The following is a 26,159-nucleotide window of genomic DNA, read 5'->3' on the forward strand; positions in this document are numbered from 1 at the left end:
AGGTGGTGACTGCAGAGACCCTAATGGACCTCAGTGACCTATCTGAGAATGATGAGGCTTCCCCTGCTTCGGAGGTGAGCAGTGTCCCCCACATTCATTCGTGGCTCTGTAGGCATGCAGGGGGCGGGGGGCACATGCCTGTTGCGTGCGTCCTGGCCAGGGTTTCCGGCTGGAGGATGTGGACTGGAACAGCATCGCCCATCGATACCCCAACCTCTTGACTGACATCAAGTTGAACTTGGATCACAGGTAACTGGGCTGGACAGGGACACCCTCAGGGGCCCTGGGAGGGAGGACTTGCCTTGGCTGATGTGGACCAGAGTCCAAGTTCCACCCTTAGTGTCCCTGGAAAAGTCATTTGAACTTTGCAAGTGTCAGTGTTCTGATCTGTAGAACAGGGACGCAGGGAAAGGCTCCTGGGCTATCTGTGTCCTGCCATGAGCCCTTTCCCGGGCCGGGTCCTAGAGACTGGGACCACAAGTTGGGGTGCTCTGCAAGCCTTGGGAAGGCTGGATGGGGGCAGGGCTGGGGTCCAGGAGTGAAGCCAAGCGGCCAGTGAGCAAATGCTGGCCCACAGGCACCCTGGGCCCTGGATGCCCCCAGAACTCCCACCAGCCCCACCACCTGACGACCAGGGCTCAGAGCTATGCGCACAACACATGGAGCGGCATCTCAAGAATGTGGAGTGGAGCTCTCTGCCATTGGGGGGCACCAGCAGCTCGGGGGACACCAGCAGCTCTGGGGGCGCCAACTCTGACTCTAGCAGCCCCCAGCGGGACATGAGGTTTCCAGTGCATGTGACAAGGCACCCGCCCCAGGCACCAGGCCATGCTTCTGAGCAGACAGAGTCGCAGGCCAGGAGCTTCCACAGGGGCTCACAGGCAGAGCCTGCAGGTGGGGTGGGGCGAACTCCCCTGGTTCCTTCCTTCTGTCCTGCAGGGCTGTGATCTCTGCCCAAAGCCCTAAACGGGGTCCGCAACCGCTAGGCCTTCTCTGTACCCACAAAGAGGCCATGGCGGGGGGCCTTCTGGCCTCATCTCCAGGGGTTAGGATGCTCTTGGAGCCCTCCGTGCTCTGGTTCAATCTTCCCCCCAAAAAAGTACTTTGAACAATGCCTCAGCCCCTGGGTCCAGCCACCCCTCCTGCCCTGAATCTGACCCCCCTGCTGCTCCTCTCTCACGTGGACCCTCAGGGCACTGCAGGCCAGCTGGCCTCACAGATGTCCCCAGTGGGTGCTCCATATGGGGGTCCCTCTCACGGACAGGCCTCCTTTCCCTAGATCTCCCAGAAACCCACTCAGAGGGCCTGGGCAAGACCGTCCTGGTACCCAGGTTCTGTGCAACTCCAGACCACCGGCAGCCTGGGCACCGATGGAGGTGAGGGAGTGCGGCAGCCCCAAAAGCAGGGCCAGGAGCTGGTCTCCCAGCGGAAGGGGGGCAGACCTGCCCAATCGACTCGGCCCTTCCTCCCCCAGCCAGACGAGCTCCTGCCTGAAGATCGTGACCGTGAGCCGTCGCAAGAGGTTCGTCCGCATCTTCAACGAGTCACAGGAGGAGACCGCTGACCTGGGTGGCTTCACGCTGCAGCAGCTCTCGTGCCACTCCCCCGTGCGCATGTATCGCTTCCCGCCCCACACGCTGCTGGCCCCGCGGCACCACATCACGGTGCGCCCCCGCTCCCCGCAAGCCCTCGCGTCCCCGCCCCTCACCCGCCCCCTCACCCTCGCCCGGCGTTGTCCCCAGATATGGGGCGAGGGGCCTGACAGCAGCAAGAAACAGCCGCCGTCGTCCCTGGCCCAGGAGCCTATCTACTTCCACTCCAACCGGGGCTGCGTGACTCTCCTCCTGAGCCCCAAGGGCGAGGTCAGTGCGGGTCCCGACCGGGGGTTGTGGGGAAGGTATCGCGGGGTGGGGTGACCGCGCGCCCCTCCTGCCCACAGGTCCTCAGCGAGCACCAGGCCCCGCACTGCGTGACCCCCGTCTCGAAGATCTTCGACGACGATACCGACTTGTCCATTGACCGCTTCCCGCTCCCGGACGCCCGTCCCGGGGCCAACATCTGCGAGCAGCGGTGCACGTCCCGACCCCCGCCCTACGGCCCGGTGCGCGAGACCCAGGCGGGGCGCCTGAGGCCGGGGTGGGGACCGCTACCTCGCCTCCTCCCCAGGCACCGCCCCGCAAGAGTCGTCCTCCCACCCCCACCCCCGACCCCTGACAGGATCGTACCCCCACTTCCGCAGGCCCCGCCCTCGCCAGACCCGCCCCCCACACTTATTCAGGACTTCTCTCAGACCCCCACTTCCCCGTGCCCCGTCCCGCCAGCACCGCCCCTTTCCGCGGGCGGGCTCTGGCCCTCACGACCCCATCGGCCCACCATGACGCGGGCCGTGTTGCCGCGCTTGAGCACCAGCAAGCTCTTCCACCCGCCGGAGGTGCCAGCGCGGCCCGCGAGCGCAGAGACCCACGTGCGGAAGCTCCTGCCCGCGGTCCCCCGTGAGCGCGCCCGGGGACGCGGAAGGAGGGGCGGACGCGGAGGGAGGGGGCGGCCGGCGCGAACCCCCATCATTCTCCCACGCAGAGGGCCGTCTGGGCATCACCGACTGCCAGGCCAAGAAGGAGCACAGGCTTCGGGTGAGTGCCGCGTGCTGAGTGTCTGGGCCAGACCCCTCCCTCCCCAGGCCCCGCCTCTCGCCCCGCCCCCGCTCTGGGACCCCGCCCCTCCAGCGCAGTGCGCCGCTCAGTTCCCGCGCCCCGCAGGTGTGCAGGAAGAGCGTGGACCGGGGTTGCCCGATGGTGGCGCTGTCGGTCCAGAGCACCGCCGAGAGCAGATTCGGTTTCCGCTTCCTCAGCTGCCCGCCCATCACCGCGGACGCTTGCGGGCGGGTGTAGGGCCAGTGTAGGGCGGGCAATTCTGGCGCCTGCGCTCACCGGCCGTCTCCGTGACTGCGGCGGCGGGGCCAGCGCGGGAGGCGGGAGAGAGTCGTGGGAGTCAAGCAGTGCCAGCTGCATAATTTACTGAACCAACGTCACCTACGAAGTAAACTGCATTTCTGTACACCTGAGTCGAAAATGATTCGCTTGGTTTCTGGGTAGCCTGCCACCCCCCAGCCCCACAAATCCTCCAGGGATGGGAGGCCTGGTTACACTCTTTTCCGCCTAGGGCAAGCGCCTCTGCTGAAACAACAATGGCCCAGCGGTGGCTGCAGGGCCTGCCAGGGGGTGGACAGGCACAGCTCGGCCACCCAGCCTGGGGCCCACCCAGCCTCTTCCAGGCCTGCTCCTCTGACCACTGCCCCCGGTTGGCCAGGCCCTGTGGAAGCCGTGGGCAGCTGGGCCAGCGGTGGGGAGCTGGGCTAGCGGTGGGGAGCTGGGCTGTTCTGGGCTCTCATCTGTGCGCCCTCCCTGGTGGTGCAGGTCCCCACTTCCCTCCACTGAGGGGCATCTCCTGTGCCAGGCCCACCTCCCACCCCCCCCAACACACCCACCCAGATGCTCTGGGTTCCATGAGGCTCCCATCACTAAGGGGGGCCCCTTGGCCACAGTCCTGGGCGGCTTGGCAGTGGGTGGGGTTTGGACTAGGGGTGGGATTGGGCTGGGGTGATAGGGTTCAGGTGTGGCAGGCACCGGAGGGCTGGGTGTCTGGCTGCTGGATCCGGTGCTGGCTTTGGGCCTGGACATCCTTGGTTTCTAGGGCTTGGGCCTGAGGCCCCCTTCCAGGGATCTCAGAGCAGCCACTGCAGCCAGCCCCTGATCCAGGCCAGGCCCCGAGCTGCCCAGGGCTCTGAGCCGACGCCCCCGGAACTGCAGGTCTGTGGACCCCCAGGGACTGCTTGAATCAGGTGGCATGGGAAACTTGGGGGGAGAGGGGACCAGGTTATAGCCCAAGGTCCTGGAAAGCTCTGGAAAATAAGAAAAGACCATGTCAGACAAGGTCCCCCCTGCAAGGAATCATCAGGTGGGGGTCATCACGGGCAGAGCAGCAGTGTCCACTGTGGCCCCTCCCCTAACCCTTCACACCCCCTCCCCCCAGTCAGCACCTCTGCCCCACTTCCTGTGCTCCCTCATCTCTATGACCTCTGAACCTTGCTTGGGACAGGACCCACCTCTGAGGAGGCAGAGGCTACAAGGCCTGGGCTCTGGCTTTGGGTCATTGGGTTCTGCCCCAAGGGCCTGCTCCCAGGCTGGTGGCTCTGCTGTACAGCAAGGCCTCAGCTCCCACAGCAGGGCAAATGGGGCAGGTGTGGCCGTAGTCACCTGGACCCAGCCTGGAGTGGGAGCCCTGGGACTCCCTTTTCCTGAGTCTCCACTGTCACCACTCCCGCCACTCATGGCTGGCCCTTGATCCCCCCCCCACCCCCAGGAGCAGATCTCAGGACCCGCCCTCTCTGGCCTCTCCTTCCAGGCAACAACCATTGCCTTGGAAGAGCACAGGCCCCCTAGCCCTGGCCCTGCTCCTTCCCGGCTCCTCCTGATGCCCCCCACCAGAGGGTCATTTGGCCACCCTCAGCCTGTGCCCCTGCTTACAGTGGCCCCTCTCCGGGCTCACCCACAAGCTGTTCCACCAGTCGGTCAGACCCTCCTCCAGGAAGCCTCCCGGCCCTGCCTGCTGGGTGAGGCTTGTCTGCCTCACAGCCCTGGGTTTGCTGCGCTCAGCACTGTCACTCAAGCCACCCCCAGGAGAGGACACCCCTGTCCCTGCCCCTCTCAGAGCCGGGTGAGGAAGCGGGGCTGATCTGAGATGAGGGCCCCATCCTGACACGGTGTGTGGGGACTCTCAGTACCTGGGGCCAGATTCAGGGGGCTGGGGGAAGTCTTGGGCCCGGTCTCATCCTCTTGCTCTTCAGGGCCCTTGTGTGGACGCTGGCGGACTTGAGCCCCTTCCTGCCAGGACTCTAGCTGCCTATGAGGGAGGAGGCAGGGAGAGGGAGAGAGGCTGCAGCCCTGGCCCCCCCAGCCAATCCCAAATGAGTGTGACCCTGGATGGTACCCCAGCATCAGGCTCCCAGGACTAGCTCCTCTGGCCATCCTGAGGACCAGTGACTGCTCAGCCACGACAGCCTCAGCCATGACCCCCCCCAAACAGAACATACAGGGTAGGTGGAAGGGCTCAGTGCAGGGGAGGCACCCACCGCAGGCGCAGGCCCCTCCAGGCCTCAAGTCCAGCCAATGCCAAAACGTCACGGCTGTCTGCAGGTTCAGCCAGGGTCAGGCTGTCTGCAGGACAGGCATTGGTGGCCAGGCCTCCCAGCCTTTGTGAAGGCAGCTGGTCTGTGGGCTCCCAGGCCTGTGAAGGGAAAGGGCTGGTCTGGGGGCTTGGCCTTCGGGGTGGGGGGCGAGGTGGGCAGTAGCCTGGGGGCAGAGAGACATTTATCTGCGGGGGGGGGGAGGGCTGGGGCCCTGGCCCTGGAATGGCTGTAGCGTGGCACAGTCAGGTCCGAATACTGGTCCACTCTGGAAGAGCCCAGGTGCACTGGCAGGCAGGGCGTACCTGGCACTGGTGCCGACGCTCTCGCAGGCCTTTGGTGGGGTTCCCGCAGAGGACTGGGCCGGCGCCTGAAGAAGAAGGTGTGGCTGGGCCTGGTTGGGGCTGATGGATGTAGGGTCAGTCCACGCTGAGGTGGGTCAGTTACCGTGGGTGAGGTTGCTGGCGTCATCCCCTCGGGCCAGGTCCTTGGGAAGCAGGTCTTCGGGTAGGGGCCCTCCGGGGACCAGTAGGGCCAGGGGCCAGGGCCCAGGGGCCCGGGGCTGGGTCTCAGGCATGGATAGCTCAGGGCCGAGTCTCCAAATGGGGTTTCCATGGGGACGATCTGGCCAAGGGTCAAAATCAGAAGTTACCAAGACCATGTCAGCTGGCCAGCCTAAGAGTCCCCCCACCACGAAGACTGTCCACAGACCAGGGGGCCCCACCAGCCAACATCTGTGTGTCCTGAAGCCCACAGGTGGTGGGTGGGTGGGGAGGCTCCTGGCCTGGAGGCAGGTGTGCAAGCTCTGGGGATGAGGGGTTAATGCTGAGAAGTGATGTGACATGCAGCTGTCCATCTCTGGGAGGAAAGGGGCACAGGGCTGGAGACCTCTTTGAGGCTCAGTGGGTGAGACTTCCAAGCCAGGTGGGGCGGCTGCCATACCCAGCGTGGGGAGGAGGCCATCGAGGATCCTGCCCTCCTGGATGGCCGCCTTCACCATGAGCCAGTCCTGGTCCAGCTTCCGGGAGGCTGGCGGGCTTGTGAGTGTGGCTGGCACGTCGTCCAGCACTTGTATCTGGGGGATGAGCCTCCGCACCTCTGCCCGGTAGTTATAGCCCAGCGGCACCTGAGGGGGAGGGGCGGCAGGCCTGTGTGGGTCGGCCCTTCAGGCCAACAGTGTCCTGGGGACACATGCCCCAGACCTACTGTGGGGCGTGGCAAGGGAGCTGGGGTTCGTAAGGCTGCCCTACCCTCCCAGGCTGCTGGGTCACCAGGGACATCGGGGACTGTGCGCTGTCCCCCACACGATCTCACTGTCTAGCTTCATGGCCAGTGCCCCATGGTGCCCTCTGGCCTGGGGAGCTGCTCTGAGCTTAGAGCTCGGCCCAGTTGGCCAAGCAGCAGCTAATAGGCAGGTGGTGTAAGCAGCTGAGTGGGTTCACACAGACCTGCAGGGTAGTGTGTGTGTGTGTGTGTGTGTGTGTGTGTGCGCGCGCGCGTGTGTGTGTGTGTGAGAGAGAGAGAGAGAGAGAGAGAGAGAGAGAGAATGGTTCTATATGGAGATGCACAGAGCACACCTGGTTCCACGTGGCATGTGTGCACGTGGCCCTGTGGGGGCCTGACCCTAGCCCAGGAGGACACACTGGCAGCTGCCAGGCCTCCAGCGACACAAGAGAAGCTCAGGGGCCACGGGGCCCAAGCCCAGAGCGCCTGCCCTGCCTCGCACACTGCTGGCTGGGTGCCCACCGCACTCACCTCGTTGTGGGGGTCTGGCCGCAGGCACACCAGGTTGCCCTCCAGGGTGAGCGTGGCCAGCCTCGGGCACAGCTGCAGGTAGCACACCTGCCCCAGGTCCTCCACGCCGTTGCCCTCCAGGTCTAACATCTCCAGCTGCTCCAGCAGGCACAGCGGGCTGAGGTCCGAGATGCAGTTGTAGGAGGCATAGAGCTCCTGGGGGGCACAGGGGCCTCAGCCTGGGCCGGCCTGGGCCCCCCTCCCCCCCAGCCCAGGGCGCCGCATACCCACCTTCAGGGCCGGGAAGAAGCCGATGCCGTCGAGGTCCCTCAGGCCACAGCGAGTCAGCCACAGCACCTGCAGGCGGCCCAGGGAGGTGCCCAGGTCTCTGCAGAGGGCAGGGCCGGGTGCTCAGTGCTCTGCTGGGCTGGACAGCCTGTCTGCAGCCATGACGGCCCTGTGCCATGCCCGGTGCCCAGCCACCACCCATGTCGGGCTGTCTCCAGGTGCAGGGGCAGGTGTGACCGTGGCTCCTGGCACTCTAGGCCACAGGATGGGCTCTATACTCCCCTCCCCGCCTTCCCTCCTTGCTGTAGCCCCCTAGTCTGGGCACAGGCAGAATGCCCCACCTTCTCTAACCAGGCCTGAGTCTGGCCGAGGGAGGTGCTTTCGTGTTGCACAGCTCAGCCCAGCCTCACCTGCTGCCCGCTGCGGGGGTGGGGTGGGCTCAGCCAGGTGTTCTCCCTCCCTTTGTCTCCCCTGGCCTTTCTATGGACAACTCCCCCAAATTACAGCCCCACCCTGGCCAGCTGTTCTTGCAAGGCCTCCCCCACCCCTTCCTGGGCCAGTCCCCTGCCCATGTCCGATCCTCATCCTTGCCACCCCCCGTCTGCTGCTGCTGCCCTGCACGTGGGCAGGCCAGAGCTGTCCACCTTAGAACAACAATGAGGGGCAGACCTTCTGGGCCCCCTGCCTGCAGAGTCCTCTCGACCTGGGTGCCCCATATGTGCTGACAGGTCACGGACCCACTGCTGCGTATCCTTTGATCAGCGTCTGGGGTGGTCTGGAGGTTATTTGTTTGGCATTTTCTCTTCTCCATGCTCCCTCTTCTCACACCTGGAGCTCCGCCACTCACCTGCTGGTCCTGAGAGCGGGTCTCCGGTTCTCACCTCTTCTCTCCCTTCCATCTCTGCCTTTTCTCCTGTTCTCTGGGAGACATCCTCGTCTTCCAACGTTGCTGGGAACGGTCTTGCTTTGGCCGTCGTGTGCTTCATCCCCAAGTGCTCCTCCTCGTGCTTGTTTCTGACCTTTCTCATAGCACGCCCTTCTTGTGTTGGAGATGCAAGGAAGCCGCGTCTTCTTCTGTGTCTCTCAGAATCTTAGCTGACGATTTGTGGGCGTTTCACCGCCCTCCCTGCTCTGCCCTGCCTGTTTCCTCTGGGATCCACTGGCTTGGCTTTGCCCTTTCCCTCTCAAGCTGCAGGTACCCTAATCTTTTAACTCATACTATTAATAGCTTTTGGACACTCAGACTGGGAGTGAGGGTTTGAAGGGCTGCTTGGAAGCATTCAGCCATTAGGGACACCGATGTGGGGGCTTCCCCACCGGATTTTTGGGGACCCGTCACAGGAGGTGGGCTGTGTGACTCCCGAGTGCACAGGTCTCCTGGGGGCTGGCTGCCGTGTCTGCCTGCATTCCAGAAGCGCACCCCATACCTTCAGGCCTCCACACTTGGCACTTGCTCTTCTCCCAGCTTAGAAGGCTGTCTCCTCCCCTCAGTCATGTGAATATGGCACCTTCCCTCTGAGACATCCCACTTCTGCCTGGCGAGGCAATTTCCTCAGGTACTTCTTCCAGTTCTCAAATCCCCTTGCGCCTGTGTCTCATCCACTGGCCAACCTGTCTGTCTGTCTTTAAGTCTCTGTCTGTTGTCCTCCGCTCCACCTCGGCTGTGTTTCTTTGTCCTTTAATTCCACGGACTCCACGTTCATCCCCAGTCTATTGCCTTAAATGGCTTTTCCAATCATCTCTGAATTGGCTGAAATGTGTGACTAGTAGTTTCTTCAAGAGGAGCCAATCAAACCATCTCCCTTACTCTCCAATTCATGCAGAAATGCTGGCTGCCTTGTGCTTGGACAGCCCTTGGCTATGTATGAAGTTCTGGGCTTAGGCCTTCTCCCCACCAGGCTGTGCAGATATCTTTGAGTGTTTCTGTGGAGAGTCTGAGGAAAACTCCCTTGTTTTTGTCCTTAAGAGAAGACTTGATCTCTTTTCTTGGCTGTCCCCAAATTTTATTTTATTTTTTTTTAACTTTTATTTGTTTTTCCAGGACCCATCAGCTCCAAGTCAAGTTGTTGTTTCAACCTAGTGGTGGAGGGCGCAGCTCACAGTGGCCCACGTGGGGATCAATCCGGCAACCTTGTTGTTACGTGCACCGCGCTCTAACCAACTGAGCTAACCGGCTGCCCCCCCCCAATTTTATCTTTATCTTGAAGTCCAGTAACTTTATTAGGACATGTTTCCACGTTGGCAATTCAGTGTCATTTTTTCACTCTGTAGATGAAAGTTATCTTTTATATCTGATTAGTTTTCTTTAATCTTTAACTCTTCATTCTGTTGTGTTATTTTGGTCTACTCCTTCAAAGAATATAATTAGGTATATGTCAGACCTCCTCTGGCTGCCCTCTGACTCTGGGGTCGTTGAAGCCCCATTCATGCACATTAATTTTGCTCATCTGTATCATTCTTCTCTTCCCACACAATGTCTTGTACTGAGTTTCCTGAGGATCTCGTTCACGTTTGTTTTCATTTCTGTGATGGTATTGTTGTTTCCTTGCATTTCTTTTCAGAATCTTCACAATTCTTTCTGCCTGGTACCTGTGATCCACACCCAAGACACACCGCCATATCTAGCTGCAAAGGACTCGGGAAATCTCAGGATTCCTTTGCACAGCTACCGGCCCAGTTGAAAACGGGGAACCCTACTGTTGTAGAAGACTAAAGATTGGGGGGTAACTCATAGATTTTGTCTCATTTCATATTGAATAGGAAAATTACCAAATACTTGGAACTAATGACAAAAATCAAAACATACACAATATGTGGAACCCTGCCTAAAGCTGTACATAAAGAGAAATGTAGACCTTCAGTATAGTTATCAAGAAACTGGAATGAGGGCTGGCCCGGTGGCTCAGGCAGTTAGAGCTCCGTGCTCCTGACTCCGAAGGCTGCCGGTTCGATTCCCACATGGGCCAGTGGGCTCTCAACCACAAGGTTGCCAGTTCAATTCCTCAACTCCCGCAAGGGATGGTTGGCAGCGCCCCCTGCAACTAGCAACGGCAAGTGGACCTGGAGCTGAGCTGCGCCCTCTACAACCAAGACTGAAAAACAACAACTTGAAGCTCAACAGAACCCTCCACAACTAAGATTGAAAGGACAACAACCTGACTTGGAGAAAAGTCCTGAAAGTACACACTGTTCCCCAATAAAGTCCTGTTCCCCTTCCCCAATAAAATCTTAAAAAAAAAAAAAAAAGAGAGAAACTGGAATGATTGGAACAATTAAGTTAAGCATTCAGCTCAAGGAGTTAGAAAAGCACAACAGCAAATAACAAAAAGTGTAAGAAGATGTAATCAATTGAAAAAACATAGGAGATATCAACAGAGCCTGGAGATGAGGCTTTAAAAAATTAATAGACAAGCCTCTGGCAAGACTGATCAAGGATAAAGAGAGACAATGTAAATAAGTATATGGAATTTAAAAACAAGAATAGTTATAGACATAGCAACAATGTAAAACAATAAAAGACCAGTATGAACAACATATATACTAACATTTTGAAAACCCAGACAAAGCTGGCACCAAAAGAAATAGAAAACTTGGTTAGACTAATAACCATTAAAGAAATGAAATGGGGATTACTGCCTCCTCCACAATGTTCTCAGATCTGGACCAGTTTTAAAAGTAAGTTCTAATGAACGATCATGGAATAGACAATCTCTGTCTTCTGCAATCATTTCATATACAGGAAGTTTCAAAATGTAGACTAGTCGGAAAGAACAGTGAAGGGAGATTCCAGAACCAGAGGCGTATAACACTAGGGAATTAAAGGCCTATCACTCATGAAAACTGATGAGAAAACTGCCAAGCAAATATTATTTAAATGTTAGTCATATTACAATAATTCGGCATTATCAAGTAGTGTCACTGCAGGAATGCAAGGGTGAATCACCATCACAGATCCATGTGAGGAGCCCAGGACACTAACTAATAGACTAAAAGAGAAATATCAGTTTCTGACATGTCAGCAGATGCAGAGGAGCTGAGACACGTGGCCATTAAGACCAGGAGCAAGACAGGAATGCTGCCAGTCTCACTGCTCCTTGTAGCACTGTGGTTAGCAGGTGCTCGCCAATGCTATAAGACAAGAAAAAGAAACATGAGGATTGGACGTGAGAGACGGCACTCATCATCTGCTGGTAATGTGATCATCAATACAGAAACACCAACGGAATTAAGAAATTATTTGAATTAGTGGGAGCGTTTGGCAATACTGCTAAATACAAAACAAAGGTACAATACTGCCAGATATAATAGACCCATTTATAAATAGCAACTGTTTTACTGATTTAAAAAAATCTGTTCTCAATCGACATAGTGTTTTTCTACCTTTGCAACAATCAACCAGAAAACACAATAGAAACAGAAGTAGTCGTGTTTATAGAAACGCTCTAACTACGTGGGAATTAATGTGGTTCAGGTTTCAGGGAGCCCTGGGTTCGGAGGGGCTGGTGTCCTGCCCGTCCCTGGATAGCCCCCTCCAATCGTACTTGCATCCCTTGCTAGTGGCTGGTGTAGGAGAGTGTACACATGACACAGTTCTGGCCGAAGACACCAGGAAGAAGGCTGGGAACACTCTGCTTGGTTTTATAATGGACACAGGAAGCACATTCCCTGTGAGGGGCTGAATCGCATCCGCCCCCATTCCTGTGTTGACGTCCTCACCCCCCAGCACCTCCGAGTGCAGCCTGATTTGGAAAGAGGGTCGTGGCAGATGATCAAGATGAGGTGACACTGGACCCGGACTCACATGCAGGGGGAACGCCGCGTGAACACGCGGGTAGAGACGGGCTGATGCATCTACAAGCCCAGGAGCCCCGGATCGCCGGCCACCACCGAGGAGGAGCGGGGAGCGACATGGGTTTCCCTCCCAGCCTCGGAAGGAAGCAGCCCTGCAGCCCTTTGATGTTGACCTCCAGCCTCCAGAACTGGCCGTGGGGCCCATGGGGCTTTGTTGGGAACCCCACCAATGCTCAGGGTGCCCGTGGCCACAGAAGCCACCATGCAGTGTGAGGGACCCAAATGAGGGTGAGGGGTCACCCACTGGGGTCGGGGTGGCTGGAAGAGCCAGCCAAGCTTCTTGTCTGCCCCCGGGGAGGCAGGGCCTCTGCACTGTCCTGCTCGCAGAGGCTCTCTCAGGGCTTGCAACAGGCGGAGGCCCACAGTGCACCCAGAGGGAATAAATAACTTCTCATTGTTTAGGCCGCTGGACACAGGTTTTGGTAACTCGCAGCTGAAACCATCCTAACTGATGAACCGTGCAGAGAAGTTTAAGGACTTCAAGTGAAAGGAGAGCTGTCCTGTATCTGTGGGCACATGTCACTTAACAAACCCACCTTGGCACGTGAACCCTTTTTCAGTTCCATAAAACCAAAATTCTGGAAAGATTAGTGAGTGTGAAATCTGACAAACTATGAAGTTCAAATGCAAGAGCAAGTCTTCAGAACAGCTAGGTCCACTTGGATGGAGGAAAACCAAGATGAGGGTGTCAGGGAGTCCCACATTAACACGAAGCATACAGCGCCGTGGTGCTGGTGTGGAACCGCCCAGCAGACGAGACGCAGCCCGTGAACACGCCCAACACGCGACACGACACGTGGACCTGCAGGGATGGTGAACACCGGCCAGGTGGTGTTGGGAGAAGCCACGTGATCTAAGCTGCCCTTGCAGGTCAGCTGGGTTACAGACTGCACGTACAAAGTGAACCCATGAAGCAAACAGGAGGGAACAGTCTCTCCAGGACCTTGGGGTCACACTCAAAGCACTGGCTGGGACCGACGGGTTGGAGCAAACCAGAACTGCATGTTTCTGTGTAAGTGAAGTTGCCACAGTCAGCGTTAACAGGAAGAGGCGGGAGGGGGGCAGGAGTCTGGCAAGGGCTATGAGGCACCCAGGCTGTGCAGAGAACTCCTACCGTGTTTCCCCGAAAATAGGACCTAACTGGAAAAGAAGCCCTGCATGATTTTTCAGGAGGACGTCCCCGGAACATAAGCCCTAATGCGTCTTTTGGAGCAAACCTTAATATAAGACTGGGTTTTATTTTCAGGGAAACACGGTAGGACCTAACGAGCAACAGGCAGAACCCACCTGAACAGGCAGTGCTCTGGCAAGGGAAGCGGCCTGACCCTCAGTCACAGGAGAAATGCTCGCAACTGAGAGGGAAGCCTTCCGTTCAGTTACTTTAACAATTTCAAAATTCGCCATGGAGGCTTAGAGATTGTGGGTGTGTTTTTCGCCGCCGCAGAGCTAGTACCAATTAAATGCTGGAGAAGCACAGGGGGCCAGCTTGGGCCTCGCCCGCTCCTGCCGATGGCTGGAAAGCAGCCCCACTTATACAGGACACTTGTCTTCACACCAGCGACATGTCCAGGGACTGAATTCCGTCTCAGCTTCTGATGGACGGGCGGCCAGGACATTAAAATGATGTTCCAGCCTGATAATACTGCCTGAGACTTTAATGCGTTTACATCTCTACTGGTTTATTGGATCGTCATATTTAATTACATGGTTTCCTTGTACACATTTTTGTTCCCATCACTGGCAAACACCGTCTGGCCTTTTTGGGATTCACTAACGGAGAGGATTTAAAGATCCATGACATTTCCTCTGTTGTCATCAAGGAACACAACACCTTTCCATAACCTTTATGATCGAATCATTTTTCTTGGAATTGTTTTTTTCCCGTGTTTCCTTGGAATTGAGTATTTTGTTTTGTTCCAGATGGTATATCATATTTCTGGATTTTATAATATCTTTCACTTCTTTTTATGGTTTTCATCCTTTATATGCTTTTTATGTACTTTCATTGGTCTTCGAGCTAATTTGTAAGGCTAACAATGTAGGAATGAGTCTTTGTTAAGCTCAAGTAGTGACAGCCGTCAGGGTATCACTTATGCGTGTATTAAAGGTTTTTCTGAAGCCCGTCTTCCAGACCCTTCCTCGCAGGGCACAGTGTGAGGCAGGAGGCTGGGGCCACCAGCTCTGCCCACTGAGCACCAATGCCCTGTGTCCAGGCTTCCAGTGCTTTGTGAAATTCTCTTCAGTGAACATCAGTATAAATGAGGAAGATCAGGGACACATGGAAAGTGAGGTTGCTTAGGAACTGCCCATATCACCTCACTGGCAACCACTGGATGGGGCCCCGGAGGCCTTTCCGACACCAGGAGAATTGTCTGTAACTTGAGTGACCCATCCCCCGCGGCGAGCCTGGCCGCCCACAACAGCGGGCCTCTCATGAAACCCGTTGTGCTCAGAGGCCAACAATGAAGGGCTCTCTTCCTTCCAGCCCCACGAGCTCAACCCACCCATGAACCCGCCCTTAGTTGTGGGTTCCACCTTTCCAGTCAGGGACGGAAGTGCTGCTGTGTTGCACATGGGGTCTGCCCGCAATGGCCGCGCCCATCTGCTCTTCTCCTTATGTGTTCAAGGCACCAGCGCGATCCCTAAGATCCCAGCCCTCCTGGTGCGGGGATCCCCCAAGCCCTGAATCCTTGGTTGGTATTGGGGTGTCCACCAGAGCCCTGCTGGTTGGGGACCCTTTGCTGAAGGTCAGTGGTGCCTTCCGCACCCAGCATGGTGGTCCTTGGAGACCTCATCATACACACCACTCGGCCTGACCCCGACCTCACACCATGGTGTCCCCCTTGGCAGGTGTTTCCAACCGGCCACAAGGATGGCATACGGCTGGCAGGACACCAGGGGCCTCTCAATGGGGACCCACCCGAGATAGACCTCAGCCTAACTGAGCCGTCCTGTCCCGTCAGCCCCTGTAGGACCCTGCCCCCAGGCAGGGTGGGGCACCCTCTCCCTGCCCCCGTGGTCCCCAGGAGGGACACTCACCTCACAGAGTCCAGGCGGCTGCCGTTCAACTTCAGTTGGCTGAGGCTGGGCAGGTACAGCCCTGTGGGCCACAGGGAGAGGTTGGAGGCTGCCCACCTGCCTGCCTGTACCCTCCAGAGGCATTGGCGCCCCTTGGCCCTGCTGCCCACTGGCCACTCTAAGACCCAGTGGCACCAATTCTGTCTGCGATCAGGCTCGAATGAAGCAGGAAGGGCAGGGTGTGCAAGGTGCCCCTGAACCAACAGGGTCACACGGGAGGCCACCAGGCCACTGGACTCCGGGGGGTCCAAAGCTTGGGTCCTGCCCCCAGCCACCTTGCACGGCCCGCCCATGGGCCCCAGACACCCCCAGACCATAGCCTTCAGTGCTAGTAGCACTGGGTGCAGGGCACAGGGATACCTGGCCGGTGTCCCTGCCCACAAGTCCCCAGGAAAGGGTTCTGAGCTACTGACTCCTACAAAGAACAGGGCCCTGGCCCTGTGAAAGTCGCCAGTCCCTGGACAGAGGTGCAGGGTGGGCCCGTGGGGTGCCCTGGTCCAAAGACCAGAGCCTGGCGGGCATGGCTCGAGTGAGCTGGCCCTGACAGGGGTGGGAGTGGACAGGCAGGGGCTCTCACCGAAGTTGCCCAGGCTGTACTCGCGTGTATCGACACACATCTCCAGCGTGCTGACCAGCCGAAGGTCAGGCATCTGGGCCAGCGCCCGCTGCAGAAGCCGAGGGCGGTCAGCACTGGGCACCGGACAGCGGCCTCTCCCTCCCTCCCACTGACATCACTCCCGCTGGCCTCGGGGCTGGAGCAAGGGGCAGACACTTTCCTGCCTTGTCCATGCTAACCGGCCGTGGACGGCTCTGAGTGCGTGTGACATGAGCAGAGGCTGTACTTCAGCTTGGCAGGTGACACCACCGCCAGGGAAGGGCCTGCCCTGGGGGCCTGTCTCCAAGTGAGACCCACGAAGGAACCGATGCGGCCGGGCCAGTCGTGCGGAACGTGGCCGAGAACCCTCACCGTGGGCTGCCGAGCGGTGTTTGCTCGGAGCTTCAGCACCTCCACGGCCACAGCTGACACACAAAATGCAGGGCCCAAAGCAACACACCTATACAACGTGACACTGGATTTGGGACTGCGGTGGAGGAGTGACGTTGACAGTTACTAGAGTTGGAAAGAAGGGGACCATGTCATGCGACAATGGAATTTTTGCTGAAACAGTGGCAGAAAAAATGCACATGATGAACTTGTGACATTGGGCAGAGAGGCCCCAGCAAGGTGTGGGCAGTGTGAGCGGCCACGGGCCCCAGCACCGGATGAGGTGCCTCAAGAAGCGCGTTCAGAGGGGAGTTTGCAAGGAGTGGCCTTGAACTCCGACCAGCAGAGGGAACAACTGAGAAGGGCTTGAAGTGAGAGTGACCCCATCAGACTCAGCCTCAGGGAGGAGCCCAGGACGGGCCCACGCGCCACTATAGCCCCTGGGGGTTCTCAGGAGGGGAGAGTCGGGTCCCCCGGAAGCCCCAGAAACCAGCCCAGGCGTGGCTTTTAGCATTTCACTTCCGCGGGAATTGAACCTGTTAAAAAGCACGTGGGCTCGGGGCCACTGGCTGCGACCTGGACGAGGCTGACCGTGACCGTCTGGGGCAGACATGTGAACCACGTCCACACAGCCAGGAGCCGGTGGACAAGGAAGGAGGCCCCAGGGTGGACAGGAGCCACGCCTGGGACAGAGTGGGCTCTACCCATGGTGCATCCCTAGCACATAGCCTGGCAAACGTTCAGCCAGTGGGTGTCGCAGTGACGGTCCGGAGCTCCCCGCCTCCCTTCTCAAGTGGTGAGTGGCCATTCCCACCAGTGCAGGCTGGCCGTGGGGCCACGTGGACGTCTTGCCTGCTGGGTTCTCTGAGACAAGTCCTTCAGAGGTGAGCCCGAGCATGTGCCTGTACTCGGCCTGCTGCCCACGCCCAGATTTCCACCACGAGGGCAGCCCCAGGCTCCATCAGCCTGGGTCCTAGCCGGACCCCAACATACCGCCTGGATCAGACTCCTGCAGACCCTTAAGCCTGAGCAGGGACGCCTGCCATTGGAGTCAGATTCTGGGTGGCTTGTGGTCAGCGCCACGTGGCCACAGGTGACACGGACAGAGACCCTAGGGACCAGGCGTTGTGGAGAAAGTCCCCCAAGGCCAGCTGCAGACAGCCTTTGAGTCACCATGATTCACCCAGGAGAGGCCCAAGGAGGACGCAGTGACCACACCAGCCCCAATGCCCCCACTTACTCGGACACCGTCCCCCACGAATGAACATGACATGCAAAGGAAATGACAGACACCCCCGTGAGCAGCAGGAATGTCTGCAGCAAACACCACCAAGAAGCCCCCTGGGCTCACCGGACCCACCTCACAGCTGCCTTGCCGGAACCTGTCCCATCTCCTCAGCTTTGGGGAGGGGCGAAGTCACTTACAGCCCCGAAGGGTTCTCAGGTGGACCTGCTTGGTCTGTCCCAGCCTGGCCTGGTGCGTGAGGCCTCTGGTGTGTGGTGCTGGGCACGCGACAAAGCCAGGTCCACCTGTAGGCCCAGCAGGTGCCATGGGGGTCGCTGCCCTGCTGGACCCTCCTCCTGGCACTCCCTGGGCATGGTCAGGCTGGACCCAGTGACACTCTGTCCTGCTGTCCAGGGTGGGAATGAGAAGGATGGAGCCCTGTCCCTGGCACTCTGTCCCCAGCCAGTTGCTTTGTCCACCACAGGAGGCTCCCGCCCATGCACAGACCAGCCGCTGCCCAGAGCCCCCTCAGCGTCAGGCTGTTTTCAGTGTAGCCCAGGCTCCCTACAGCCACAGGGGGGTCTGGGACAGGACCAGCACCCCAGCTCTGTGGACCCCGGTCCCTCCAACGTGTCTGCCTGTCATCTCTGAACCCAGACCTCAGAAGCACTGAAGGTCAGCCTGGATGGGGCCACGCTCTGAGCCTGCCTGCTCCTGGGGCTGGTCAAGCTGGGGGGGTGGACCATTTCTGATGGGACAACTCATGCTGACAGCTCCATGATGGACAGGGGTACTAAGAAGGTGTGCCTGGAGGGCCACATACATCCAGGGGCCTGTGGGAGGGGCCAGTGGGGGGGAATGTTCCACCCACCTGCAGGGACCAGTATGGACCAGTATGGACCCTTCTCCAAGTTGGTCAGGAAGGTGGGCGGGGACCTCAGGCCGCCAGGCTGCATGTTGGTGTGTACGTCACCAAGGAGTCTCCAAGGAACCCCTCCCCCTGTGCATGTCACCCTATGTAAGTGTGGGAGTGGCGAGGGAGGCCCTGGGCAGTGGCAGTGTCCCCAGCCAAAGGCGCACAAGGAGCATGGCCAGGAAGCAAGGTGGGGGTGCGGGGAGGTACAGGGCTGCCCAGTGGGGTCACCAGGTAAGCAGCTGCAGTCACAGGGCTCTGCTGGGCCCTGCTGGGCCTCAGTGGGGTGGGGGTGACAGTGACCCCTCACCGCAGATTTGGGAGGAAGCCTTCACCCTAGCAGCTCGTGGTTTCACTTATTCCTGGCCCTTCGCACCTAGTGTGCCCTGTGCTTGAATGTTTGCACCTCGCCTCCCAGCAGAACGTCAGCTGCTCGACGAGGGGTCCCCTCTCACATTCACAGAGGGTCCTCCGAGCACAATGGGTGCTCAGCAAATACTTGTGGGATCAGTCCCTTCCATGGCCTGAGTGCTGGGGACACAGTGGGACAAGGGCATCCATCAAAGAGAGAAGGCCAGAAGGGCCAGGGACAGAGGACAGGCTGGACGTCAGCGCTGGAGTGTCACCGATGCAGGCCCCAGTCCCCCTGCACTCACCAGTCGGGCAGGTGACAGGTACTCCTCCACCAGATGCTCGCTGCGGCCACTCCCATGGCTGCCAGGGTCCTTGCTCTGCGGGCGGGGGTTGTGCTGGCCGTGCCAGCTCAGCTCCCGCACTTGGACACTGGCCAAGCTCGGCCGACGCCCTTGGGTCCTGTCCATTCACATGCAACCTGCCAGGATAGGCAGAGGGCTAAGCCTTTGCTCTTCTCTGATCAGCATCACAGCCCCTACGTGTCTCCACACACAGTAAACCCCCCAAACACCCCCCACCCTGGAAAAGGCTCTGTCCACCTGGGGGCCTCACGGTCTCTGCCCTCAGCCTCAGCTCACAGGCCCTGCCTGGGCACGTCACCCTCCTGGTGTTTCTGCCCATCTTTCAGGGGCCACATGAGGGGTACTGACGCCAGGTCCACCCATCTGAGGCCCCACTGGGCGGTGAGCCTGGGGGTGCTGGCCTCAGGTCATGCTTGGTTAGCCGCCCACTGACCAGTAACAAGCCTCGGCCTCGGACCCTGAGCTATGCATCCTTCACCTGATGGTCCCTGAGCCTGGGGGGGGGGGGGAGTGTCCCAGGACCAGGCTGGTGGGCATTTCCCCCCACCCTACCCCTGTGCCCACTGACCTCCTCACCTGGAAGCAGCTGCCTTTTCCCACTGTGGGTCAAACATCTGGGCAAGGGGGGTAGCATGTGGTCCAGGTGACAGCTGCAAGAGAGAGTTGCGTTGGCCAGTTCCTGGCCCAGGTCACCTGTCCAGAAATGAGCAGGTGCAGAGGAGGTAGGGACTGGCAGCCTGGGACATGACCCTCAGGTCCTTTCTACCATCCTGACAGGGGCCCTGGCCCAGGTGACAAGGAAGATAGCCAGGTGGGTGAGTGACGCTGGGTCGTTCCAATGCAAAGGCCTGGGCGTCATTCACATCCCCACTTCCCTCTCACCTCTCTCCAAAAAGAGTCCTGGGTCTGCTGCCCTCACTAGAGGACCCCACCAATGTGCCCCATGGGAAGACTACCTATCCCTGCCTCAGGCTTGCCAGCCTCAGGCTATGGGCTGGTCAGGCTGTGGCCCTGGGTTGCCCACGGGCAGCACTGAGGGCTGAGCCCACCATCTTCCCCCCTCTGCACCCGAGAGCTGCTGGTCAAAGGTCCTGCCCACGACTGGGCCCAGAGTATCTGTCCAGTCTAGTCCAAAGGTCTTGGGCTCCAAGGAGCAGAGCCTGGTTAGGAGGCTGTGGTTCCCCTCCAAACACTGTCCCCTCACATTCATGGACTGGGCCAAACCTGTCCCCAGCCTGCCCTACCACTCTGTAAGCCCCCAAGCTGGACAGCTGGGGGCCTCCCCACAGCCCTGGCCTGGCTCCCAGGGTCCCCTCTACCTCTCCATCCTTCACCGCACAGGGAGGGGCTCTGAGGACAGGGTCCACTCCCCACGAGGTCCCCACCATGAAACCCCGTCCCTGCCTCCAGCTCTCCCCAGGGGCAGGGTTTGGGGCTCCTCCCGTCCAGTGACTGGGAGCCCCTCAGAACACAGCCAGGGATTGTAGGTAGGGTCCTCAAGAGACCAGATTTGACATCTGGGGACATCACTGAGTCCCTCACTGGCTTTGCTGCTTAATTCTCGCTCCTGCCTCTAGGCCTGTTTCCCCTCTGGCGCAGGGAGATAGTGAGACTTGAGGCCTACGACCCAAAGGCACACTGGGGTCTTACCTGAGGGCTCAGCCCCGGTGCCCCGGCCTGTGGGGCTCGGCCCTCGGCGCCCTCCGCTACCAGGCTCTCTCGGCGACTCGGGGTTGTTCTTCCGGCCTCGGGGCTTCGGGCCTGGGCGCCCTGGCAACACAGGCAGGACCTCATTTGAATAATCAAATATTTATGAGCCGCGGGAATCTCCCTGGCTCTGCGGGGCCGAGCCACACCCCTTAGCAACGGTTGCTATGGCAGACCAGAGGGAAAAGGCATGGGACCCTCCCCCCCAGGTACAATCCCTCACGCACGTGGGCGCTCCTCGATTGCGAGGGGTGCTGGGGCGCAAGTGAGAAGCAGTCAGGCTAGGAGGTGGGGTACCGACCCTCCAGGTGTCAGCCACCTGCAAAAGCGATCAGTGGTGGAGAATTGCGCCCACCTTTCTCTGGTGGGAGGTGCTGTGAGGGTCCTTCCGAGGACGGGATTTACCTCCGCTGACAAGTGTGACCCGATGCCAGGACAAAAGGAAGCGCCGTGGGAAAGGACCCCCTGAGGACCAGGGCAGTGAAGACCTGGACACCTGGTGGGGAGGCCAGAGAGTCCGTGCCCACAAGAGACCCCACCACCCCCTTTCATTTATCTGCCTTTGCTTCGTGTCTGCGAGCATGTGGAGCGATCCCAGAGCCTCAGCACAGTGCAAGGCACAGCCAACCCGACACCGCCACGACACGTGGGGTCGGCCCTGTAGTGCGGGTCCCCACGGGGCCCGCCACGGTCAAGGCCTGCAGTTGGGTGAGCTCCAGGGAAGAGCACCGGCGCCGGCGCCGGGAGAGGGATGGAAGGGGTGCTGGCTGAGCAGAGCAGGTTGAGCATTCTTTCTTGTAAATAAATAAGGAGAATGTGTTTATGCGTTGCTTAGAAATTTTTTAAAATGTTACAAACTTGCCTTTTTGAGTCTTGAAAGCAGCAAACATATGCACGTTTGTGCTTTGGGTAGGGGGAGACTTAAGTTCGTATCCCTATGGCAATTTTCCGATTGGGTTGGCTGGGCACCGTTTGTTAACTGGGCCACAAGGTGAGCTTCTGCAGGGCTGGACATCGGATTCGGGGGGGGAGCTGGGCGGGCCGGCGGTCTGCAGGGCTTGCCCAAGTTGGGGGAGGCTGGTGGTGAGGGGATGCGGAAGAGGACCCCTCCTCGGAGCCCGTAGCGGGGCTGCGCGCTAGGCAAGTGAGAAGCAAGACCCTCGTACGAGATAAGATTGAGCCGGACTCACAGCTCCGCGGGCTCAGATGCCCGCGCCCAGCCCAGGCGCTCGTGCTCCTGCAGCTCCTGCCTCCGGGCGCCCCGCCGTGCCCCGCCCAAGATCCCTGCCGAAGCTGCCAGGCGTGCTGGGATGGAAGAGGCGGCCGTTCCGGAGCTACCTGCGGGGGACGGGGTGCAGGACAGCCGGGTCCCCAGCCACTGGAGGTCCCAGGCTCCTGGCGCAGCCCGGGCCTGCTGCTGGGGCCCGACCCTCGCTCCGGCGGCCCCTCCGCCTTCCCCAGGACCAAGCCCAGGGGCGTCCGCAGTGCTGACCCTGCGGGCTCCGCCCTCCCTAAGGGCTGTTTCTTCCGCTACAGGGCCCCCTCGGTGGACTGCGCCGCGCGGCGCAGGGAGGGCCACGGGGGTGGCGGACGCGGCTGTGCGCGCCGTCGAGGTGCCCAAGAGCCCGGAGCAGGGCTCCCGGAGCAACTCAGGGGGCTCGAGCCGGTAGCCGGCGACTCCGCCCCAGTCCACACACGGCCCCCGGCCCGCTTCCCCTACGGCCCCTAGCTTCCCGGGAGTCCGGCTTGTTCCTGGGAGAGCCCCGGCCCTCCCCGGAGAAGCCGTCGCCCCGGAACTGTGGACCCCAGCGCCCTCGCTCTCCTTCCGCGCCCGCTCAGACAGCCCCCAAGGCCGCGGCCCACGAGGGCCACCCAGCCCGGCACCGCCCTCAGCGCCTTCCGCCCCCGGAAGCCCCGCCCGACCGCGGCCTCTGACGGGCGGGCCGCTCGGCCAACTGGAGCAGGGAAGGGCGGTACTAGGGCGTGGTCCTCTGCCTCCGACCAATGGTAGGCCGCGCTGGGCAGACGGACGGGCGCAGGGCGGGGCGTGCGCGGTCCCGGCTGAGTGTCCGCCGCCCGCGCTTGCGCCGGCCGCCCGCAGCCGGAGCCGCACCCGCAGCGGACGGAGCCCATGCGCCGGAGGAGCTGCGCGCCCCGGTGCCCGCCCCCGCCCGACCCGGCCCGGGGGGCTGTCGCTCCAGTGAGCGGTGAGTGCGGCGGGAGGCGGCCGCGGCCGGTGGGGGGTCGCTGGAGTTGGGGCAGCAGGGCCGAGCGGCCCGGGGCGGGGAGCCACTGTCCTCGCCGAGCGCGCGGGCGCGCGGGGGCGCAGGTGAGCCGCGGGCGGGGTGCTGCGGCTGGGGGCTGGGGGCTGCGGGCGGCAGGGCGGCTTGGGATGCCACTCGGCCTCGGCAGGCCAGCTCTTCGAGCTCCGTGTCCCTGGCTCTGTCCTCCTTGGGACCCCACAAGTGCCCTCAGGAAGGCTGTGGGGTTCCCCTGCGCCGAGGCCCACCCGTGGCCATTCGCTAGGAGGGGTCTCCCACCCGCCAGAGTCCCAAGGACCCCTCCCAAGAGCTCGGGCACCCTGCGGCCATCACACCCAACAGGCGAGTCGGGGTGTAGGAAGTCCACTGCTCACAAGGGCACCCTCTCATTAAACATCAGAAATTGAGGACACCCCGGATGGATGGGGGCCTTGGCCCCAAACCCTTTTTCTGTCCCACCTGTCTCCCTGCCCCTACACCTCCTGTGGGTGTTTTCTTGTCTGTGAGTCAGTGCTTACCAGGGACCCTCAGCCCACATGGCCTCCTCACTCACCTGCCCTGTTTTCTCAGAACTTCTCATGGCAGCAGGCCCCATGGGTTTCCCTTAGTTTAACTTGTGTGGGTCTTCTCCTTGGAGAGTAAGCTGAGCCCAGGAGGGCAGGGGGTCTTTCTGCCTGCCAGTCACCCTGTGCCTGGAACAGCTCCTGGCATGCCGTAGGCACTCAGTAAATACTTGTCGAATGCACCAACATGCCCAGTGGGGCCTGGAACCTGTCGTCGGTTGGCACTGGCCTGCCTGGGCACGCTGCTGTGTGCTCCTCCGTGGCAGGACCTGTTCCCTTAGGGAGGAGGACTGGTGACCTCAGCCTGGGCGCCTCCAGTTCAGGCTTTCTGTCTACTCAGCAACTTCTAATTTGGGTGCGTGGTTGGGAGATGCTCTCGGCTGTCAGTCTGCCCTTGGGGGGCCAGCTCCATGCCTCTCACAGCCATTAAGTGCAGCTGGACGCATTACCCCTGTCCCACCCCTGGGCTGCAGGAGCCACAGGTGAGCGGTCAGCCATTGTTCGGCTGCTACCCTGATGCCTGAGGCTGGGGCCCAGGGGCCAGGCCAGGCCTGGACAGACTGGCCCGGAGAGCTCGAAGGCCTGCCTTGTGGGGCCTGGCATGGCTGATGGTGCTCCCTCGGCAGGTGGGACAGGACACCCGCACAGTGCCTTGTGCTGAGTCCCTGGAGGCGCCATGACGGAGTATAAGCTCGTGGTGGTGGGCGCTGGTGGCGTGGGGAAGAGTGCCCTGACCATCCAGCTCATCCAGAACCACTTCGTGGACGAGTACGACCCCACCATCGAGGTGAGCGGGGCCAACTCCCCGCCCAGCCCTAAGCCTGACACAAGCTTGTTTTCTGCCCGTTGCACCAAGGGGGACCCTCGTCCTCGGACCTGGGGGCACAAGAGGTGCAGGGAGGGGCTCGTGGTGCATATACTGCGTCCCAGGAGGGGTGGAGGTCCCTGAGCAGTGTCCTCGCGCAGGACTCCTACCGGAAGCAAGTGGTCATCGATGGGGAGACGTGTCTGCTGGACATCCTGGACACGGCGGGCCAGGAGGAGTACAGCGCCATGCGGGACCAGTACATGCGTACCGGCGAGGGTTTTCTCTGCGTGTTTGCCATCAACAACACCAAGTCCTTTGAGGACATCCACCAGTACCGGTGAGCTGCCAGCACCCGCGCAGGCCCTGTCCCTTCTGGCGCCCTAGACGCAGCCTGCCGGAGGCTCACACCATCCTCCTTGCAGGGAGCAGATCAAGCGGGTGAAGGACTCGGACGACGTGCCCATGGTTCTGGTGGGGAACAAGTGTGACCTGGCTGCACGCACCGTGGAGTCTCGGCAGGCACAGGACCTGGCCCGCAGCTACGGCATCCCCTACATCGAGACCTCGGCCAAGACGCGCCAGGTGAGCTGGCTCCCTGCCCACCTGTAGCCAGGGCCCCGCCCGCCCCACCAGGGAGCCGTGCTCACCGCCCCTCTCCCTCGACACAGGGCAGCCGCTCTGGCTCCAGCTCCGGGACCCCGGGACCCAGCGGCCCCTCGCGCTGTAAGTCTCCCGGGACAGCAGGGCAGCGAGGGAGGCCAGGGCCGGGGTCTGGGCTGCAGCAGGTCCAGGGGGAGGTGGAGGTCCCTGGAGAGAGCTGCCCTGAGCCAGGCTGGAGCGGTGACCCTGGGGCCCAGCCCCTTTGCCCCCAGAACTCCCCATGGGCCTCTATCGGCCCTGTCCCCTTAGTGGGCTGTGGGGACAAGGCAGTAGCTCACATGGGCGTGGGCACAGACCTGGGGCCTCCCTGCCCTATGGGGAGCTGCTGAGGAGCAGGTGTCTGATGGGGGTCCTGGGGCTGTGGGGTGAGCAGACCCGGCTCCCTGCTTGTGGGTGCGGGCGTGGAAGGGGCTGGGACTCTGCCGGAGCCCGTGGCGGGGTCCCTTCATCTCTGGGCCTCCCCCCTGAGCCGGCCCTTTTCCCCAGGGTGTGGAGGACGCCTTCTACACGTTGGTGCGTGAGATCCGGCAGCACAAGCTACGCAAGCTGAGCCCGCCAGATGAGGGCGGCCCCGGCTGCATGAGCTGCAAGTGCCTGCTCTCCTGAGTGCCCGCCCGTCCCCTGTGCCCCCCTCCCACCCCATGGGCGCAGGCCTGGAGGTGCCGGATGCTGGGGGCAGGGAGGAAAGAAGTGCTGCCAGAGTCCGGCCAGCCCGGGGTTGGTGGACAGAGTGACTGCAGACCTCCCAGGACGCTTTGTACAGACTGTCGTGAACTGATGCCACCGGTGCCCCAGCTGTTACTCCTCCCAGCCATCTTGGCCCGTCGGGCACTGGTTGAATGCAGTAAATTATTTGATGGTCTTGACCCTGGCGTCTGGCCGAGACTGGGCGGCTGTGGTGCGTGTCGCCTCCTAGGAGGCACGGTGCCACCCTCAGCTCTGTGTGGCGCGGCAGAGGCGCTCTGCCTCCCGGGGCGTCCGGTGCCTTCAGCAGAGCCCTGGCTGGTCTGCATTTCACCACAGAAACTCTTCACTGACCTTTGACTGGCGAGGGGCAAATGGAGACCAAGGGCACATCCCATCCCCCCAGGAGGGGGGCTTTCTTAGAAAATGCTGAAACTAGACGGGGCGGGGGTGCTGGTGTCTGCCACTTGGGAGGCTGCCACCTCCAGATGGGTTGCAATTCCT

At 60.6% G+C, this 26,159-nt stretch overlaps 3 protein-coding genes across 4 annotated transcripts; 2 read left to right on the plus strand and 1 right to left on the minus strand.

Annotated features, from left to right (window-relative positions):
* The first annotated feature begins 135 nt into the window (after positions 1-135).
* On the plus strand, positions 136-3,054 carry LMNTD2 (lamin tail domain containing 2). The gene is made up of 7 exons (XM_074337012.1): positions 136-249; positions 578-894; positions 1,280-1,376; positions 1,475-1,664; positions 1,743-1,862; positions 1,940-2,630; positions 2,757-3,054. The coding sequence occupies exons 2-7, from the start codon at positions 594-596 to the stop codon at positions 2,897-2,899; spliced, it is 1,542 nt and encodes a 513-aa protein (XP_074193113.1). The 5' UTR covers positions 136-249; positions 578-593; the 3' UTR covers positions 2,900-3,054.
* Positions 2,997-22,612, minus strand: LRRC56 (leucine rich repeat containing 56). The gene is given in 17 exon segments (XM_019714730.2): positions 2,997-3,713; positions 3,715-3,898; positions 4,781-4,899; positions 5,129-5,283; positions 5,488-5,552; positions 5,630-5,806; positions 6,125-6,308; positions 6,938-7,132; positions 7,208-7,304; positions 15,095-15,155; positions 15,711-15,798; positions 18,913-19,088; positions 19,549-19,622; positions 20,623-20,742; positions 20,907-20,998; positions 21,085-21,175; positions 21,870-22,612. Coding segments are annotated over 12 exon segments (1,629 nt in total). The 5' UTR covers positions 19,078-19,088; positions 19,549-19,622; positions 20,623-20,742; positions 20,907-20,998; positions 21,085-21,175; positions 21,870-22,612; the 3' UTR covers positions 2,997-3,574.
* A 127-nt stretch (positions 22,613-22,739) lies between these two features.
* HRAS (HRas proto-oncogene, GTPase) lies at positions 22,740-25,837 on the plus strand. 2 transcript variants are annotated; one of them, XM_074337014.1, is made up of 6 exons: positions 22,740-22,886; positions 24,130-24,290; positions 24,470-24,648; positions 24,734-24,893; positions 24,980-25,034; positions 25,458-25,837. In XM_074337014.1, exons 2-6 carry the CDS (start codon positions 24,180-24,182, stop codon positions 25,490-25,492), a joined length of 540 nt encoding a protein of 179 aa, XP_074193115.1. In that variant the 5' UTR covers positions 22,740-22,886; positions 24,130-24,179; the 3' UTR covers positions 25,493-25,837. The 2 variants fall into 2 exon arrangements, with proteins under 2 accessions (XP_074193115.1, XP_074193114.1); XM_074337013.1 differs by lacking the exon at positions 24,980-25,034.
* The last annotated feature ends 322 nt before the right edge of the window (positions 25,838-26,159 follow it).

This window comes from Rhinolophus sinicus, linkage group LG06 (assembly GCF_036562045.2).
Source record: "Rhinolophus sinicus isolate RSC01 linkage group LG06, ASM3656204v1, whole genome shotgun sequence".
In the NCBI taxonomy this organism is placed as follows: domain Eukaryota; kingdom Metazoa; phylum Chordata; class Mammalia; order Chiroptera; family Rhinolophidae; genus Rhinolophus; species Rhinolophus sinicus.